This window comes from Triticum aestivum, chromosome 7D (assembly GCF_018294505.1).
Source record: "Triticum aestivum cultivar Chinese Spring chromosome 7D, IWGSC CS RefSeq v2.1, whole genome shotgun sequence".
Lineage (NCBI taxonomy): Eukaryota > Viridiplantae > Streptophyta > Magnoliopsida > Poales > Poaceae > Triticum > Triticum aestivum.
This window is the reverse complement of record NC_057814.1, coordinates 5,441,332-5,455,436: the sequence shown is the minus strand read 5'-3', so window position 1 is coordinate 5,455,436 and position 14,105 is coordinate 5,441,332. Positions and strand designations below refer to the sequence as shown.

At 47.4% G+C, this 14,105-nt stretch overlaps 3 protein-coding genes across 3 annotated transcripts; 2 read left to right on the top strand and 1 right to left on the bottom strand.

The window, feature by feature from the left end:
- Nucleotides 1-323: 323 nt before the first annotated feature.
- Nucleotides 324-2,323, top strand: LOC123164604 (scarecrow-like protein 22). The gene has a single exon (XM_044582139.1). The coding sequence runs from the start codon at nucleotides 436-438 to the stop codon at nucleotides 2,044-2,046; it is 1,611 nt and encodes a 536-aa protein (XP_044438074.1). The 5' UTR covers nucleotides 324-435; the 3' UTR covers nucleotides 2,047-2,323.
- Nucleotides 2,324-4,908: 2,585 nt separating this feature from the next.
- LOC123164605 (50S ribosomal protein L9) lies at nucleotides 4,909-8,074 on the bottom strand. Its single transcript, XM_044582141.1, has 6 exons — nucleotides 7,862-8,074; nucleotides 7,392-7,526; nucleotides 6,933-6,995; nucleotides 5,728-5,790; nucleotides 5,539-5,610; nucleotides 4,909-5,460 (listed from the first exon to the last, which is right to left on the bottom strand). The coding sequence occupies exons 1-6, from the start codon at nucleotides 7,979-7,981 to the stop codon at nucleotides 5,296-5,298; spliced, it is 618 nt and encodes a 205-aa protein (XP_044438076.1). The 5' UTR covers nucleotides 7,982-8,074; the 3' UTR covers nucleotides 4,909-5,295.
- Nucleotides 8,075-9,704: 1,630 nt separating this feature from the next.
- Nucleotides 9,705-13,881, top strand: LOC123167780 (protein NPG1). Its single transcript, XM_044585644.1, has 5 exons — nucleotides 9,705-10,026; nucleotides 11,566-11,767; nucleotides 11,915-13,107; nucleotides 13,204-13,351; nucleotides 13,425-13,881. Exons 1-5 carry the CDS (start codon nucleotides 9,865-9,867, stop codon nucleotides 13,742-13,744), a joined length of 2,025 nt encoding a protein of 674 aa, XP_044441579.1. The 5' UTR covers nucleotides 9,705-9,864; the 3' UTR covers nucleotides 13,745-13,881.
- The last annotated feature ends 224 nt before the right edge of the window (nucleotides 13,882-14,105 follow it).

The following is a 14,105-nucleotide window of genomic DNA, read 5'->3' as shown; positions in this document are numbered from 1 at the left end:
TGAGGACGGGTGGTTCGAGCGGAGAGAAATGAGAGGGGAGAATTCACCAATGCAAATTGCAAAGGCTGCTTGAGTTGCAAGTTGCGTTGCAACCATGCACAATCACCACTAACACTAGCTAGGATGAAAAGGAAAGAAAGAAAAGCCTTTTTTCCCCCTTCCCCTTCCAACAGGGCATTCACCGGCCCATTCATTTCAGATTTCACTCACTCTCACTGAGTCACTGGCCCGTGGTCCCCATCTCCAGCCGATCCGAGCCGGAGCTGAGCTCCATCCACCCATCCATGGTGATGGTGGGACGGAGGACATAAAAGAGAGACACAAAAAATAAATGGTGGCCAAGAAAGAAAAGGCAGCACGTAGGGAAGCATACACGCGCACACGCAACGCCACACCACCGCACGCACATACACGCGCACCTCCCCCCCTCCACTTATGATCACCACCATGTCCTCCTCCTCCTGCAGCGGCCTGGACGGCGGCGCGGCGGCCAACTCGAAGCGCAAGTCGCCGGAGCCGACGTCGGTGCTGTACAACCGGAGCCCGAGCCCGCCGACCTCCTCCTCCGCGCACTCGTCGGAGCCGCCGCCCATCAGCGCCGAGGACTGGGACGCCGTGCTGCTCTCCTCCGGCGGCTGCGACGACGCCATGGCCGCCGCCGCGCACGGCACCCGGGAGGACAGCTCCTTCCTCCGCTGGATCATGGACGCAGGCTACGCGGACGGCGACGGGGACGCCTTCGGCTTCAAGGGCCCCGCCCCCTTCGACCCCTCCTTCCTGCCCCCGCCCCCTCCTCTCCACCCGCCGGAGGAGGCCGCCTTCTCGCTCCCGCAGCTCCCGCCGCAGCTCTCCCTCCCGCAGCATCCGCAGCAGCAGGTCCATTTCCCTGTCCCGGCCTCCGCAGGCGCCGCCGGGGGAGGAGATGGATATCTCGAGCCCCAGGCGGCGGTGGACGACCTGCTCGAGGCGGCCCGCCGCGCCGACGCCGGGGACCCCGCTGGCGCGCGCGAGATATTGGCGCGGCTCAATCACCGGCTCCCCTCGCCGCCCGCCCCGCCGGGGCACCCTCCCCTGCTCCGCGCCGCCGCGCTGCTCCGGGACGCGCTCCTGCAGCGCCTCCTCCCTCCGACGCCCGCGCCCGGCTCCGTCCTCTCGCCGCTCGACGTCGCGCTGAAGCTCGCCGCGCACAAGGCGCTGGCGGACGCGTCGCCCACCGTCCAGTTCGCGGGGTTCACGGCCACGCAGGCCTTCCTCGACGCGCTGGGCGCCGGCGCGCGCCGCGTGCACGTCGTGGACCTCGACGTCGGCTTCGGGGGCCACTGGCCGCCGCTCATGCAGGAGCTGGCGCACCACTGGCGCCGCACCGCCGCGCCGTCGACGCCGCCACCGGCCCTGAAGGTGACGGCATTGGTGTCGCCGGGGTCGCGGCACCCACTGGAGCTCCACCTCACGCAGGAGAGCCTGGCGCGGTTCGCCGCCGAGCTGGGCATCCCGTTCGAGTTCGCCGCCGTGGCCTTCGACCCCTTCAGCCCCTCGCCGCCGCCGGGCCTGTCCGCGGCGCCCGACGAGGCCGTCGCCGTGCACATCACGGTCGGCACGGAAACCTCTGGGCCGACGCCGGCGTCCCTCCGCGTGGTGAAGCAGCTCCGGCCCGCCATCGTGGTGTGCGTCGACCACGGCTGCGACCGCGCCGACCTGCCGCTCCCGAGCCACGCGCTCAACGTGCTCCGCTCCTGCGCCGCGCTCGTCGAGTCGCTGGACAACCCCGGCGCGTCGCTGGACGTGGCGGCCAAGGTGGAGCAGTTCATCCTGCGGCCGAGGGCGGAGCGCCTGGTCGCCGGCGGCGACAAGCTGCCCCCGTGGCGGTCCACGTTCGCGTCCGCCGGGCTCACGCCGCTGCAGCTCAGCAATGCCGCGGAGGCGCAGGCCGAGTGCCTGCTCCGGCGCACTGCAAACCATGGCTTCCACGTCGAGAAGCACCAATCAGCGCTGGCGCTCTGGTGGCAGCGGTCGGAGCTCGTGTCGGTGTCGGCATGGCGGTGCTGATCCATCCCCTTGCTTGCAGAGCCTGAGCAGCCCGGTACAGTTGTAGTTCATCTTGCCAAAACTTGAATCTTTATCAAGTACTAGTAGCCAATCTTGGTGTGTGATATATTACTTACTAGCAATTTGAGGCATGAACAATGGAAATTCGAAATGCCGAAAAACTGTTAACCCCCCAACCCGCGTTTTAATTGTTGATATTGTAATCCTCCTGTGTGATCATTGTGTATTATGCCAGTCATATTTTCAGACTGATTGAAGTTCAAGTCCTTTTTGTTTCTCTCCTCTTTGTAATTATTAAGTTCTTGCCAGTGGAAATCAACAAGGATTTTCCAAGCAAAATTGTAGTAAATCAATAGTTCAGTTGAATCCTGTTATAATTTGTAGTAGCAGAGTATATGTATGCAACTGATTTATGCTGATTGATTGAAGTGTTCAACTGATCCCTAATTAAACCAGACTATGTATGTATGTATGCATCAATCAGGCTGCAACTAAGGTTTTATGCTGATTGATGTGACAACTCTAATTGTATAAGATTTTTCCTTGTCCCCTCTGTATTTTCTTTGGAGTAGGACATCAAAGATGAACTGTAGATATGAATGTGATGTGCCTTTATTTACAAGTCAGGTCCATTGTACCAGTACCTTTCACACATCAGGATTTGCATACTGGCACCCTTGTTTTTCTTTTCCTCCATGAATTATCCTGTGGTTTTTCTCCTAAGCTTGGAAATTGCAATTTTACTACACATTGCCGCAATTTGAATAGTGTGGGGTTGTTGGGATGGCATGGAAAATGCAACTGTAGTGCATCAAATACTGAAATTTAGGGTAACATGTATGCTATATCATCCTCCTCCTCATCATACCTACTGTTAAACAAGGGAAAGTTTCGGTTGGGGCGTCATCATCGGCCTTCGATGATGATGTGCATTGCCCTAATCTTGCTGCTCTGTTTCGTTAACCAATTAAGGAACATTCTGGAAAGAGGTACAGGCTTATAGTTAGTAACATGTTTGTTTTTTCAAATGGCATATGAGATGTTCCTGTCACTCAATTCATCTATATCTTTTGCTTTCAGAGTTGTGGTTGGTATGTCGATTTGCAGTTGCTACCAATGGATTATGAGCTAATATCACAATTTTAGTTTTTAGATCGATTTTGTGTTTCAGCGGAGTCCGAAGCTGATTTCGCCTGTCCCAGCCAGCAGCCTCTGTATGAAATCCTTTGAGGAGTCGTCGCTATTACCTTTCGGTATCATGATAATACGCGCTGTCCTCTTGCATTCGGCTGCGCAAATGAAGCGCAAGTTCAGCTTTGAGCAGTTTCTATATGAAGTTGAGGTTTTTTCTTGGAGCCTTCCTGAAGATCATTGCAAGCTGAAGCCTTTCTTGTGACACTTTGATTTGTCTTGCTGGCTGTCCTCATCTCTCACTTTCAGCTTCCATTCACCATAGTACCACCATTAATGGTCTACCACATATGGCTACACAGCTGAGGCCTGAGGTCTCATTCTTGTTCTGCCTTGGATGGAAGGCATGAGAGATATTTTTTTAACCTAGCTTGAATTTGGCTCTATCATAGCCAAGCAGCTCCTCAGCAGCCTGTCATCTCTTGTCTACTCCAATGCACCAGTGGCAATTATTTCCTATGATATGATGCAGCAGCAGTAGTAGTATATTGTGCTTAGGGCATGAATCATATGGGTGTCACATGGGGCTTGCCCCTCATCACATGTACACCCCAGTTTCTTATATTTCACTTGGCCCCCTCCACACCCTATCAGCCAGGTTGATTTGTATATCTCTGGCTACACATTAGGTGAACTTTCTTAATTCTCCTAATTTGGCTCCACATACCAGCATTAGGTTTGCTTAATCACATGATGCAGCTGATTTGCACATGTTTTGTTATTTGCAATGGTGACCTCAAGCTTATATTTTTTTCATTTCTTTTAGTTTTTTGTAATGTGACATGTCTGGGAAAAAAATTCAATCATTCTTCCAAACTCAACTGATCCATAGAGTAGATCAATCAGACAGGAGTTGGAGGGGGAAAGAAAAGAGGAGATCACATCATGGACCACCCTTTTTGTTTGACTTTTTTCTGATTGATAGATGTAACCTGATATTATTTTGTGAAGAGGTTGGAGATTATGACCTGCAAACTAAATGTCCTAGGACCACAAATCACACCATCTCATCCATATAAGAAGCTTGAACAGCACCTTAACAATGAAGTGCTACTAATTGGGCTGCTGTTTCCTCCCCAAAAGAAGGCATCTCTGTTGCTTCTCAACCCTGATGCCTTGCAGGTGAGATCACTGCTTTACAGCTTTCTCTTGCTGCATAGGAAAGGTATTTTGCAGTGCTCAAGCAAAGTGAGGATCTGGGCACCCCAGCTCCACATGAAAGTTCATCAGACTGCCAAAGTGCTGATTTTCACTCTTATTTTTTTGTACCAGTGCCCTTCTCTTTGAACATTTTGTATTACTACTTTGGATGCAAAGATAACCCTTGTCGACACGTAAATTACCACAATAGTTTTTTCAAAGTAATGGCTGGCAAAAATGGGAAACAAGATTAAGCAGAGATCAATGGGTCTCCACTGTCCAGTCAGTGTCAATGTAATTCAGCTCAGATCTTAAAATAGGACCAAGACAATGATTGCCAGGGGTCCATGGATCAACTGATAACCATTCAGTCAAATGGGGAAGATAAGGAGGCACAAAATATGCGTGCGCGAATTAAAGAGCATTTCCACATCAAAGCAAAAGGCCGTCGCACGACACGTAGAGAAATATAAGCCGACTAAAACGTCGATGGAGACAGCCATTTTTTCATATGATGATGACGACGCCAAATGAGCATTTCTGAGGAAGCTTTCACTCCCGGCCTCTCCTTTTCAAGGATGCCTTGCACACACAACCTTTCTTTCTTTATATCCATCTCCCCCCTTTCACACCAGGATTGGGCACACTAACAAGTCAAGAATATGATAAAGTCAAACAGCAACAACAATGCTAGGCATCCTACCCCAAGCAAATTATTCACTATTTCTTAACGTTTGTTTGTAGGAACGAAAGGCCCATCATATCGCCCCGCTCGAGACGATAGCCCAAGCAAATTGTAAAGGGAAAAGGTTGAGTTTGAAGGTCTATTTCAGCGTGTCTCTTCATCTGAAGGCTGCAACGGTCTTTCGGTACAATTCAGCACCTTGGAAGGAGAGCAAGATCGCCCACCGAAAGTGCTTAGGGTCTCCTGATCTTGACCTTGAGAGTCCATTGTAGCTTGCCTTCTGGGCGTGGTATAGCCCTCGGTAAGCGAAGTGGCACCTCGAATTCTCCAAGGGATGACAATGGTGACACCAGGTGCAAATTGTCTGGGTAAATGTTGACATTGAGTTGCCTTGCCACCTGTTGGTAAAGTTTGATGTTACTACCTACAGATTAATGTTCTTGAATAAATAGCGGATGATAGCGCTGGAGCAGAACCTCAGAAACAATTTCATCCTTTGTTACAGGAGAGCGCAACTCGATCCCTTCAGAGATGAACCGTCTGAACACCTATGAAACATAAATATTTTGATCAGCACGTGCTAATACTGGACAAAATTGTCCATCTGGAACATCAACAAAAGTATGCTGCACCAGGACTCCAAAATTTGGTGGAACCATACTAACCAAAAGAGCATTATCGAGCCGTTTTGCTGCTGCTTGACACTGCTTCAGTTTCTCTTCCGCTTGCTGTTCAAATGGTTGAGTTCAGAAGTAAATGAGTAACATTTAAAAACAAAATGAAGTATGGCTGGGAAAACACATATAAAGATCTGTATTTAACTGAACTGAGAAGCATACAAAAACAAGAACTTCGATGTCAGGATTCAGTTACAAAAAATGTTGTTTTAAGTAAGCATCAAAAGGATCTTTTCTATGTACAGTATGAACTGGATGAGCTGGACGTTACAGTTCAGAGGACAGCTGATACTATACTTGTATATCTGAAAAACAGTATTGGAACAGTGTTAACTAGCTGGCTACAGTGACAAATGAACTTAAAAAGCACTATATTCTAAACATAATATCTAGAAGCCAACAGATAGAAGACGACTTTTCCAAGGCAACATCTTCACTATTTTCAGCACCATATGTTTAGAGTGGGCTTGAAGTGCGTTAACCAAAACAAATCCAGCGAAGACAGCTCTGGACTGATATGGAACGGAGTTTCAGAAGATGAATAGGAGAAGTCAGTTTTGTGTACAAATCAACCAAAGACAGATCTAGACAGAAATTGTGTTGAATGGCAAACGGGGTTTCAGAAAAGGAAGAGAAATTTGGTGTTAAAAACAAAATGAAGTATGACAGGGAAAACACATACAAGATCTATAGTTAACCGAACCAATAATTTTAGGAGCATCATTTAACAATAACTTCAATCTCAGAGTATTCAGTTAAAAAAAATGGGTTTTAAGTAAGCATCAAAGGGACCTTTTATATGTACAGTATGGAATGGATGAGATGCACATTACAGTTCAGAGGACAGCTACTATAATTGTATATCTGAAAAACAGTATTGGAACAGTGTTGAGTAGTCGGCTACAGTGACAAATGGACTTAAGATACACTACATTCTAAACATAATATCTAGAAGCCGAGAGGTAGAAGAAGACTTTTTCAAGGCAAAATATTCAATATTTTCAACACCAGATTTAGAATGGGCTTGAAGTGCGTTAACAACAGATCCTCCAAAGACAGATCTGGGCAGAAATTGTGTTAAATGGCAAACAGGGTTTCAGAGAAGGAACAGGACAGGTCAGTTAGTTGTGTGCTAAGAACTCATCGACACTTCAGTTCATGAAAAAGGAAGAACTAATCAGTGCACGACATACCCGAGCATCATCCTCCTCCTTTGAGACTTCTTTGACAACCACCTCCTCTTCACGCTTGTAAAGCTGATCAAACAAATGAGAGACTTGTAAGCCTAAAAAGTAACAGTTTACACTGCAAATATTCTTACAGTGACTGAACTCTACAAGAAGCGTACTTCAGTGGAGATGAACTAGAATGAACCACGATGACTTCAGTACAACTTCCTCACTGAACACTAGCATAGAGTTGCATATAAGGCTATTCTACCAAAGAGCTAAGGTGCAACAACTATTGGAGAACTCGTACAAATCATACAATACACAGAGGCAGAACTGATATACGAAACTCCGGAAAGCATAGCCTCAAAAGCCAACAAGAGTAAGCTAGTAAGTAATGCTTGTGAGCTGCAACCGAGCATTCCAAAACTGCACGGCCATCGTAGCATGTTTATTTCTATCGGGGAAAAGGAGGAAGCTAACCTTGCTCTGCTCGCGCATGAGTATGGCGAACTTGTCGATGTTGGGGACGGCGAGCATCTTGGGCATGAGGTAGTTGCGGAAGTGCCCCGGCGCCACCTTCACCGTCTCCCCCGCCTTCCCCAGCTTGTCGATCGTCTGAAGTGAACAAGCGATGGACGATGGCAAAGGTTAATAATTCCACTTCCCGGCACATTGAAAATCTCTAGGGATATTGTTGAAATGAACAGCCAAAACCGAAGCTTTACCGGTCAAGAATACTACTGCTAGCTTAAAAAGTTTCAGAAATGCTGAAGATTTATCGGTCAAACTGTCGCTGAGGCGGCACCGGCCTCACCGGATCGGAAACATCCCGCTCGAACTGACCGGAAACGCAAGCGGGATGCATCCTGCAGAGGTGGAGGACCGAGCGGAGGGTCGCGGGTTGAGATTTGGAGGAGAAGGGGAGGGAGGGGGCAGGGGGGCTGGCTTACCGTGGTGAGGATGACCTCGAGCTTGCGGTAGCGGAGGCCGTGGCCGGAGAAGAGGACGGGGTTGGCGGCGGCGGCGCCGAGGCCGGGACGGCGGAGGAGGGCGGCGCGGGCGGCGGCCATGGTGGAGTAGGGTTCAGGGGAAGGGGGCCGGCGGCTGCCACAAAACGGGTGCGCGAGGGAGAGTATTGGTGGCTTCCCGCCGGACCGGGCCGGTGCCAGGCCAGGCCCGCTAAGGGATCTCCATTTTTTCCCTTTGAATTTATTTTTAAAACACTTCTGCTGCCCAAAAGAATTTGCATTTGCATTTTCTTGAGTCCCTTTGATAGACTAAAAAAAATCTCGAGTCCCTTTGATTTATTTTTCAAAATTCTTCTGCTGCCATGAAAACTTTGCAATTTGCACTTTCCTGAGCGAGGTAGTAGACCAGGAAAGAAATCCGGAAAAGAGTAGGGATTCTTCTGCCGGATGCCAGCACCCTCCGCAATCCAATAAAAATCAAATCAGACATTCAAAATCTCATCAAAATATCAACTTTAGGCCTTTTTTCTGAAGGCACATAAATGCTATTTTTCGTAACATAAAGGTTATGTGAGTTTTTAGTCCAATTTGTTTCATAGTTGGCAAGTCAAAACTCTTGGACTTGGTTATCTGATATATTCAAGCACCACATGTTACATGTTATTTTGCGCTGAAAATCAAGATATGTATCATTAATTTTCCTATTTCAGGAAAGTTACAATAGTTAGACCCTCTCCATTTCAATTTCCAAAGATGTAGGATGCAACAATTTTTCTTACCACCAAGATATATTAATATTGTGTGGTTTTCCGTGATATGAACTCCCCTATCCCTTGGCAGCTATGGTAAAATCTCCCCTCCAGGCTTCATCGACGAGACCGTGGATTCGCCTCCCCCTTACCTGCCGATCTGACGACCGGTGGCGGGGTTAGGCATCCCGGTGCTTCCGCTGCGGTTAATAGTTTAGGTTAGTTTTCTTTTAGTCCTCTTAGGTGTGGCGCTCATATGGATGGCAGCGCTTTTTCTTCGAGTTTGTCTTTTGGGCTCCGATGCTCCTCGAGTTCGTCCATTAGAACGTAATTGACGGAGCTCCAACGTAGATTCCTACCGTCTCCTTGGGGCAGTGAGTTTAGTGTTTCTCGTCGTGTGATGAGATTTGATGTCAGGTGCTTCAGATCTATTGAAGGGTTCAACAATGACGACTGCGGCTCTAGGGCGCTGGTCCTTACAGGCGGCTCTAGGGCGTTGGTCCTTACGGGCACATGCACGAAGCCTTCCCGACTGTCATCGATAATGTCAAGCCGGCTACAGTAGGGGAGCGGTGACAGCGACGTGTCGGCAGCTCGTTCTGACGGCGGAATTGGTCGTTCGGTGGTGAAGAGGCGTTCTTCGTGGGCAAGCCAAATGATTCAGATCTATTATCAATGTTCACCAGAAAAATTACAGCACCTTGTTGTTTCAATTTTGCGAAAATGATTGAAATGTATTATCAATGTTCACCAGTAAAAAAACAAAGCACCTTAAAAAATTTCAGAGGAAAAAAAACACCCTGTTGGACAAAGAATAGGTTACGATCACATCTTGGTCAACATATGTGGCCGTTCAAGATCAATGTGTTGACGGCGCCCACGATCCATGCATGCATTTGTATCGGTGGAGCTAGACAATCTATTTTTAGCTTTTCTCTTAGAAAAAAAAAACTATCATTAGCTCGAATTTTCTGGAAAAAATTGTAAGGACTCCCTTAAATTTCTATCGGTATTCCTGATGAACTTTACACGTGGCAACAAGCAGTATGGAGATAGCTAGAGAGAGTAGTCGCAAAAGACTAAAAATAGAAGGCAGAAAAATTAGTGGAAAAAGGTACGCATGCGAACCGTGGAAGAAGTTGCCGCCTCTGTTTCTCTCCATCGACGACGAAACCGAGCACCTCCCAGCTCGACGAAATCGGGTGCCCGTCGGTGCGATCCCTCTGCTGCATTGGCATGGCGGAGCCGGAGGACGGCGGCCAGGTCGCCCCTCCTGAGGCGGCGGCGGCGGCGACGAGCGCGGCCGCCCATTCGTCTCCCCCTGCTAAGGAGGAGCCGGCGGCAGCGGCAGAGGCAAAGCCGGCCAGCTCCGGCGAGGCGGTCTCCCTCAACTACGAGGTCCGAAATATCTGAAACTCTTTTATGAATGTTTGTATGATAGTAGGGCGCTTGTCCTATAGTATAATGCTGCTATGCTGTGAACTTGGTTGACAAGAAATTGCCATGTTTGAAGTGTTTGGTCAGTGCCACCAATGTTATGTCAAATTTCGTATTGCCGGCGATGATGATGTCAATTCAATTAAGCCATGACTTTGATTGTTCTCACATGAACCGAAAATGTAAAGATGCCAACGTTGGTCGTGCGTTTTTCTCGAAAAATATTGTTTGAGAGGCTTTGTGTGGAAATTTGTTCCTTTCTTGGGGATGTCAAATGCCGAAGTGTGATTTCATGTCTGTTCCGGTTCTATTTCATTGATTGGTTTATCCAATTGTGAATTATTCGGCAAGCTTATAAGACATGTACCTTTTATGTTCTTTAAATATTTGGGTGAGTGAATTATAACACGATGGTGTCAATCAAAATGCTTTTTATTGGGTGAGTGAATTACGAATAATCTTAAGAGTGAATTCCGGTTTTTACCCCTAATTTAGCATTTTTACACTAGTTACCCCCATTGAACAATTTTTCATCCAGATTACCCCACTTAGTGACAATCTTGACTGTTTTTACCCCTTTTAATTTTTATAAGAGCCTTCTTGCAAAGTTCGTGTTTTACTGAGAGTCCAGACTAAGTGCCCAAGCATATATTTATATTAAAACAAAAAATCCGATCCTATTATGTTAATAACTGGCAGTACTAATTTTAAATGGACACACATCATTGGAGCCCAACTGAAAAACACATGTTTGACAATAGCACTACAGATCTGTAAAATAGAATGTGATGTTTTTATTTGATGATTTCCCAAAGCCTAAAATAAATGCTTCATCTGATGTTTTGCATCAAGGAAGAAAACTAAAATATCATCACACTAAACCTACGAACCACAACCCACAATGCAAAATTGAATGTACTTTACCGCTCAAGATAATTGTTCGTCTTTCCTGCAATGTGGTGCACACATACACCTGACAGCCATGAGAAAAAAAAAACGAGTGCGGCTAAACCAAGTGACCGGTTTGGGCATTGGAAAAAAAATGCCAAGAGGAATCTGATGGCAGGGAATTAGCTGACAGATCGCTCTCAAAAGAATTACTGGGGTAAAAACTGGCAAACTTTTGCTAAATGGGGTAACCAGGATGAAAATATATTTAATGGGGTAGTTAGTGTAAAAAATGTTAAAGTAGGGGGTAAAAACTGGAATTCACTCTAATCTTAATGCCAGTATAGGTAGCAAAATTTTAACTGAATAATGTGTAATCATACGGAGAAAGGGGCATTTTCTTTGTGCAGATTACGAAGAACTGATCATATTTCTATTCCCATGAACCGTGCTATTGTATCTCCATTGCAATTATTAATTTCCAAAAAGGAAGTTCAAATTTAGCTTATACATGGAGAATTCCAACCGTCATGCTTTCTCCGGTTTATTACACCAAGTTTTTTTTTTGTGGGTTTATGACACCAAATTCGTTTATACATCTATCAATAACAGGAAGCGAGAGCTCTCTTGGGAAGGCTGGAATTTCAGAAAGGCAATGTAGAAGATGCACTTTGTGTGTTTGATGGAATAGACCTTCAAGCTGCCATTGAGCGCTTCCAGCCATCATCCTCGAAGAAAACAACAGAAGCTACTCTTGTTCTTGAAGCCATTTACTTGAAAGCATTGTCCCTTCAGAAGCTAGGAAAATCAATAGGTAACAAAATTGCTTTATACCGTTGTTTAAGTTAAAAAAAATGCTTTAATTGTGTTTTACAAAAATAAATTATCATTTGGAAGTTGTTCTGTTTGTAGCTTATGTTTGACTTGTGACAAATTATTGAAATACCTGTTGAACATGCAGAGGCCGCTAAACAATGCAAAAGCGTCATCGATTCTGTTGAAAGTATGTTCAAGAATGGCACTCCTGACATCGAACAAAAGCTACAAGAAACTATCAATAAATCTGTGGAACTTCTCCCAGAGGCCTGGAAAAAAGCTGGTTCTCTTCAGGAAACATTTGCTTCATACAGACGCGCTCTTCTCAGCCCATGGAACCTCGACGAGGAATGCATCGCAAGGATTCAAAAGAGATTTGCTGCTTTCTTGTTGTATGGTTGTGTGGAGTGGAGTCCGCCCAGCTCTGGTTCACCAGCTGAAGGCACTTTTGTTCCCAAGACCAATATTGAGGAAGCTATTCTACTCCTCACAACAGTATTGAAGAAGTTTTATCAGGGAAAGACCCACTGGGATCCCTCGGTGATGGAACACTTGACCTACGCATTGTCGATTTGCAGCCGGCCTTCTCTTATTGCAGATCATCTGGAGGAGGTACTACCTGGGATATATCCTCGGACGGAGAGATGGAACACACTAGCATTTTGCTACTATGGCGTTGGTCAGAAAGAAGTCTCTCTGAATTTCTTGAGGAAGTCCTTGAATAAGCATGAGAACCCAAAAGATACAACGGCATTGTTGTTAGCTGCCAAGATATGTAGCGAGGACTGCCGTCTTGCTTCCGAGGGTGTCGAGTATGCAAGAAGAGCGATTGCAAACACGGAATCATTAGATGTTCATCTGAAGAGCACCGGCCTCCATTTCTTGGGGAGTTGCCTGAGTAAGAAGGCCAAGATTGTTTCATCCGATCACCAAAGAGCTATGTTGCACGCAGAAACTATGAAGTCGCTTACGGAGTCGATGTCTCTTGACCGCTACAACCCAAACCTAATATTCGACATGGGAGTTCAATACGCTGAGCAGCGGAACATGAACGCCGCGCTGAGATGTGCCAAAGAGTTCATCGACGCAACCGGTGGAGCGGTCTCGAAAGGTTGGAGGTTTCTAGCACTAGTCCTCTCCGCACAACAAAGATACTCCGAAGCAGAAGTGGCGACCAATGCCGCGTTAGACGAGACCGCAAAGTGGGATCAAGGGTCACTGCTCAGGATAAAGGCTAAGTTGAAGGTCGCTCAATCATCGCCCATGGAGGCGGTGGAGGCATACCGGGTCCTTCTTGCTCTTGTTCAGGCCCAGAAGAATTCGCCTAAAAAAGTGGAGGTTAGTTTTCTTAATCAAATGCAGCAAAAAAAGTACGATCCGTATACTATTTTTCTCTTGGCACTTTCTCCATTAGTTCACGTACTGATGCTTCAGGGAGAGGCTGGTGGAGTAACCGAGTTCGAAATCTGGCAAGGTCTTGCAAATCTGTACTCCAACCTCTCACACTGCAGGGACGCCGAGGTATGTTTGCAGAAAGCCAGAGCCCTGAAATCGTACTCCGCCGCGACACTCGAAGCCGAAGGTGAGCCGAAGGTTCATGTCACCAAACCCTCAAAAAGTTTCACCCAATTGATGTACGATTCGATGCAATGCAGGTTACATGCACGAGGTGCGCAACGAGAGCAAGGAGGCGATGGCGGCCTACGTGAACGCCTCAGCGACAGAGTTGGAGCACGTGTCGTCCAAGGTGGCCATCGGGGCGCTGCTCTCCAAGCAGGGGGGCAAGTACCTCCCGGCGGCGAGGGCCTTCCTCTCGGACGCCCTGAGGGTCGAGCCGACGAACCGGATGGCGTGGCTCAACCTGGGGAAGGTGCACAAGCTCGACGGGAGGATCGCCGATGCCGCCGACTGCTTCCAGGCGGCGGTGATGCTCGAGGAGTCGGATCCCGTGGAGAGTTTTAGGACGCTCTCATGAGATTATCACAGCATACATGAACTCCTTACTTTTTTTTACCCTCCACATTACTCCTCTACTCTCCTTGTTTATCTCTCCTGTTGTAGTTCAATGCATGTAAAGTCTTTTTTTCGGGAAATCTTCCGATCTATTCATCTTCAATCATGGCAGTACAACGAATACCAAAAATAATAAAAATTACATCCAGATCCGTAGACCACCTAGCGATGACTACAAGCACTGAAGCGAGCCGAAGGATCGCCGTCGTCATCGCCCCTCCATTGTCAGAGTCGGGCACAACTTGTTGTAGTAGACAGTCGGGAAGTCGTCGTGCTAAGGCCTCATAGGACCAGCGCACCAGAACAGCAATCGCAGCAGATGA

What these genes read in the sequence shown, in the direction of transcription:
- LOC123167780 (XM_044585644.1), top strand. Translation starts at nt 9,865, where the DNA reads ATGGCGGAGCCGGAGGACGGCGGCCAGGTCGCCCCTCCTGAGGCGGCG. An exon ending in GAAGCTAGGAAAATCAATAG is followed by an intron (nt 11,768 to 11,914) that starts GTAACAAAATTG and finishes TTGAACATGCAG; the next exon opens with AGGCCGCTAAACAATGCAAA. An exon ending in ATTCGCCTAAAAAAGTGGAG is followed by an intron (nt 13,108 to 13,203) that starts GTTAGTTTTCTT and finishes CTGATGCTTCAG; the next exon opens with GGAGAGGCTGGTGGAGTAAC.
- LOC123164604 (XM_044582139.1), top strand. Translation starts at nt 436, where the DNA reads ATGATCACCACCATGTCCTCCTCCTCCTGCAGCGGCCTGGACGGCGGC.
- LOC123164605 (XM_044582141.1), bottom strand. Translation starts at nt 7,981, where the DNA reads ATGGCCGCCGCCCGCGCCGCCCTCCTCCGCCGTCCCGGCCTCGGCGCC. An exon ending in AGGAGGAGGATGATGCTCGG is followed by an intron (nt 5,791 to 6,932) that starts GTATGTCGTGCA and finishes CCATTTGAACAG; the next exon opens with CAAGCGGAAGAGAAACTGAA. An exon ending in GGCTCGATAATGCTCTTTTG is followed by an intron (nt 5,611 to 5,727) that starts GTTAGTATGGTT and finishes TATGTTTCATAG; the next exon opens with GTGTTCAGACGGTTCATCTC.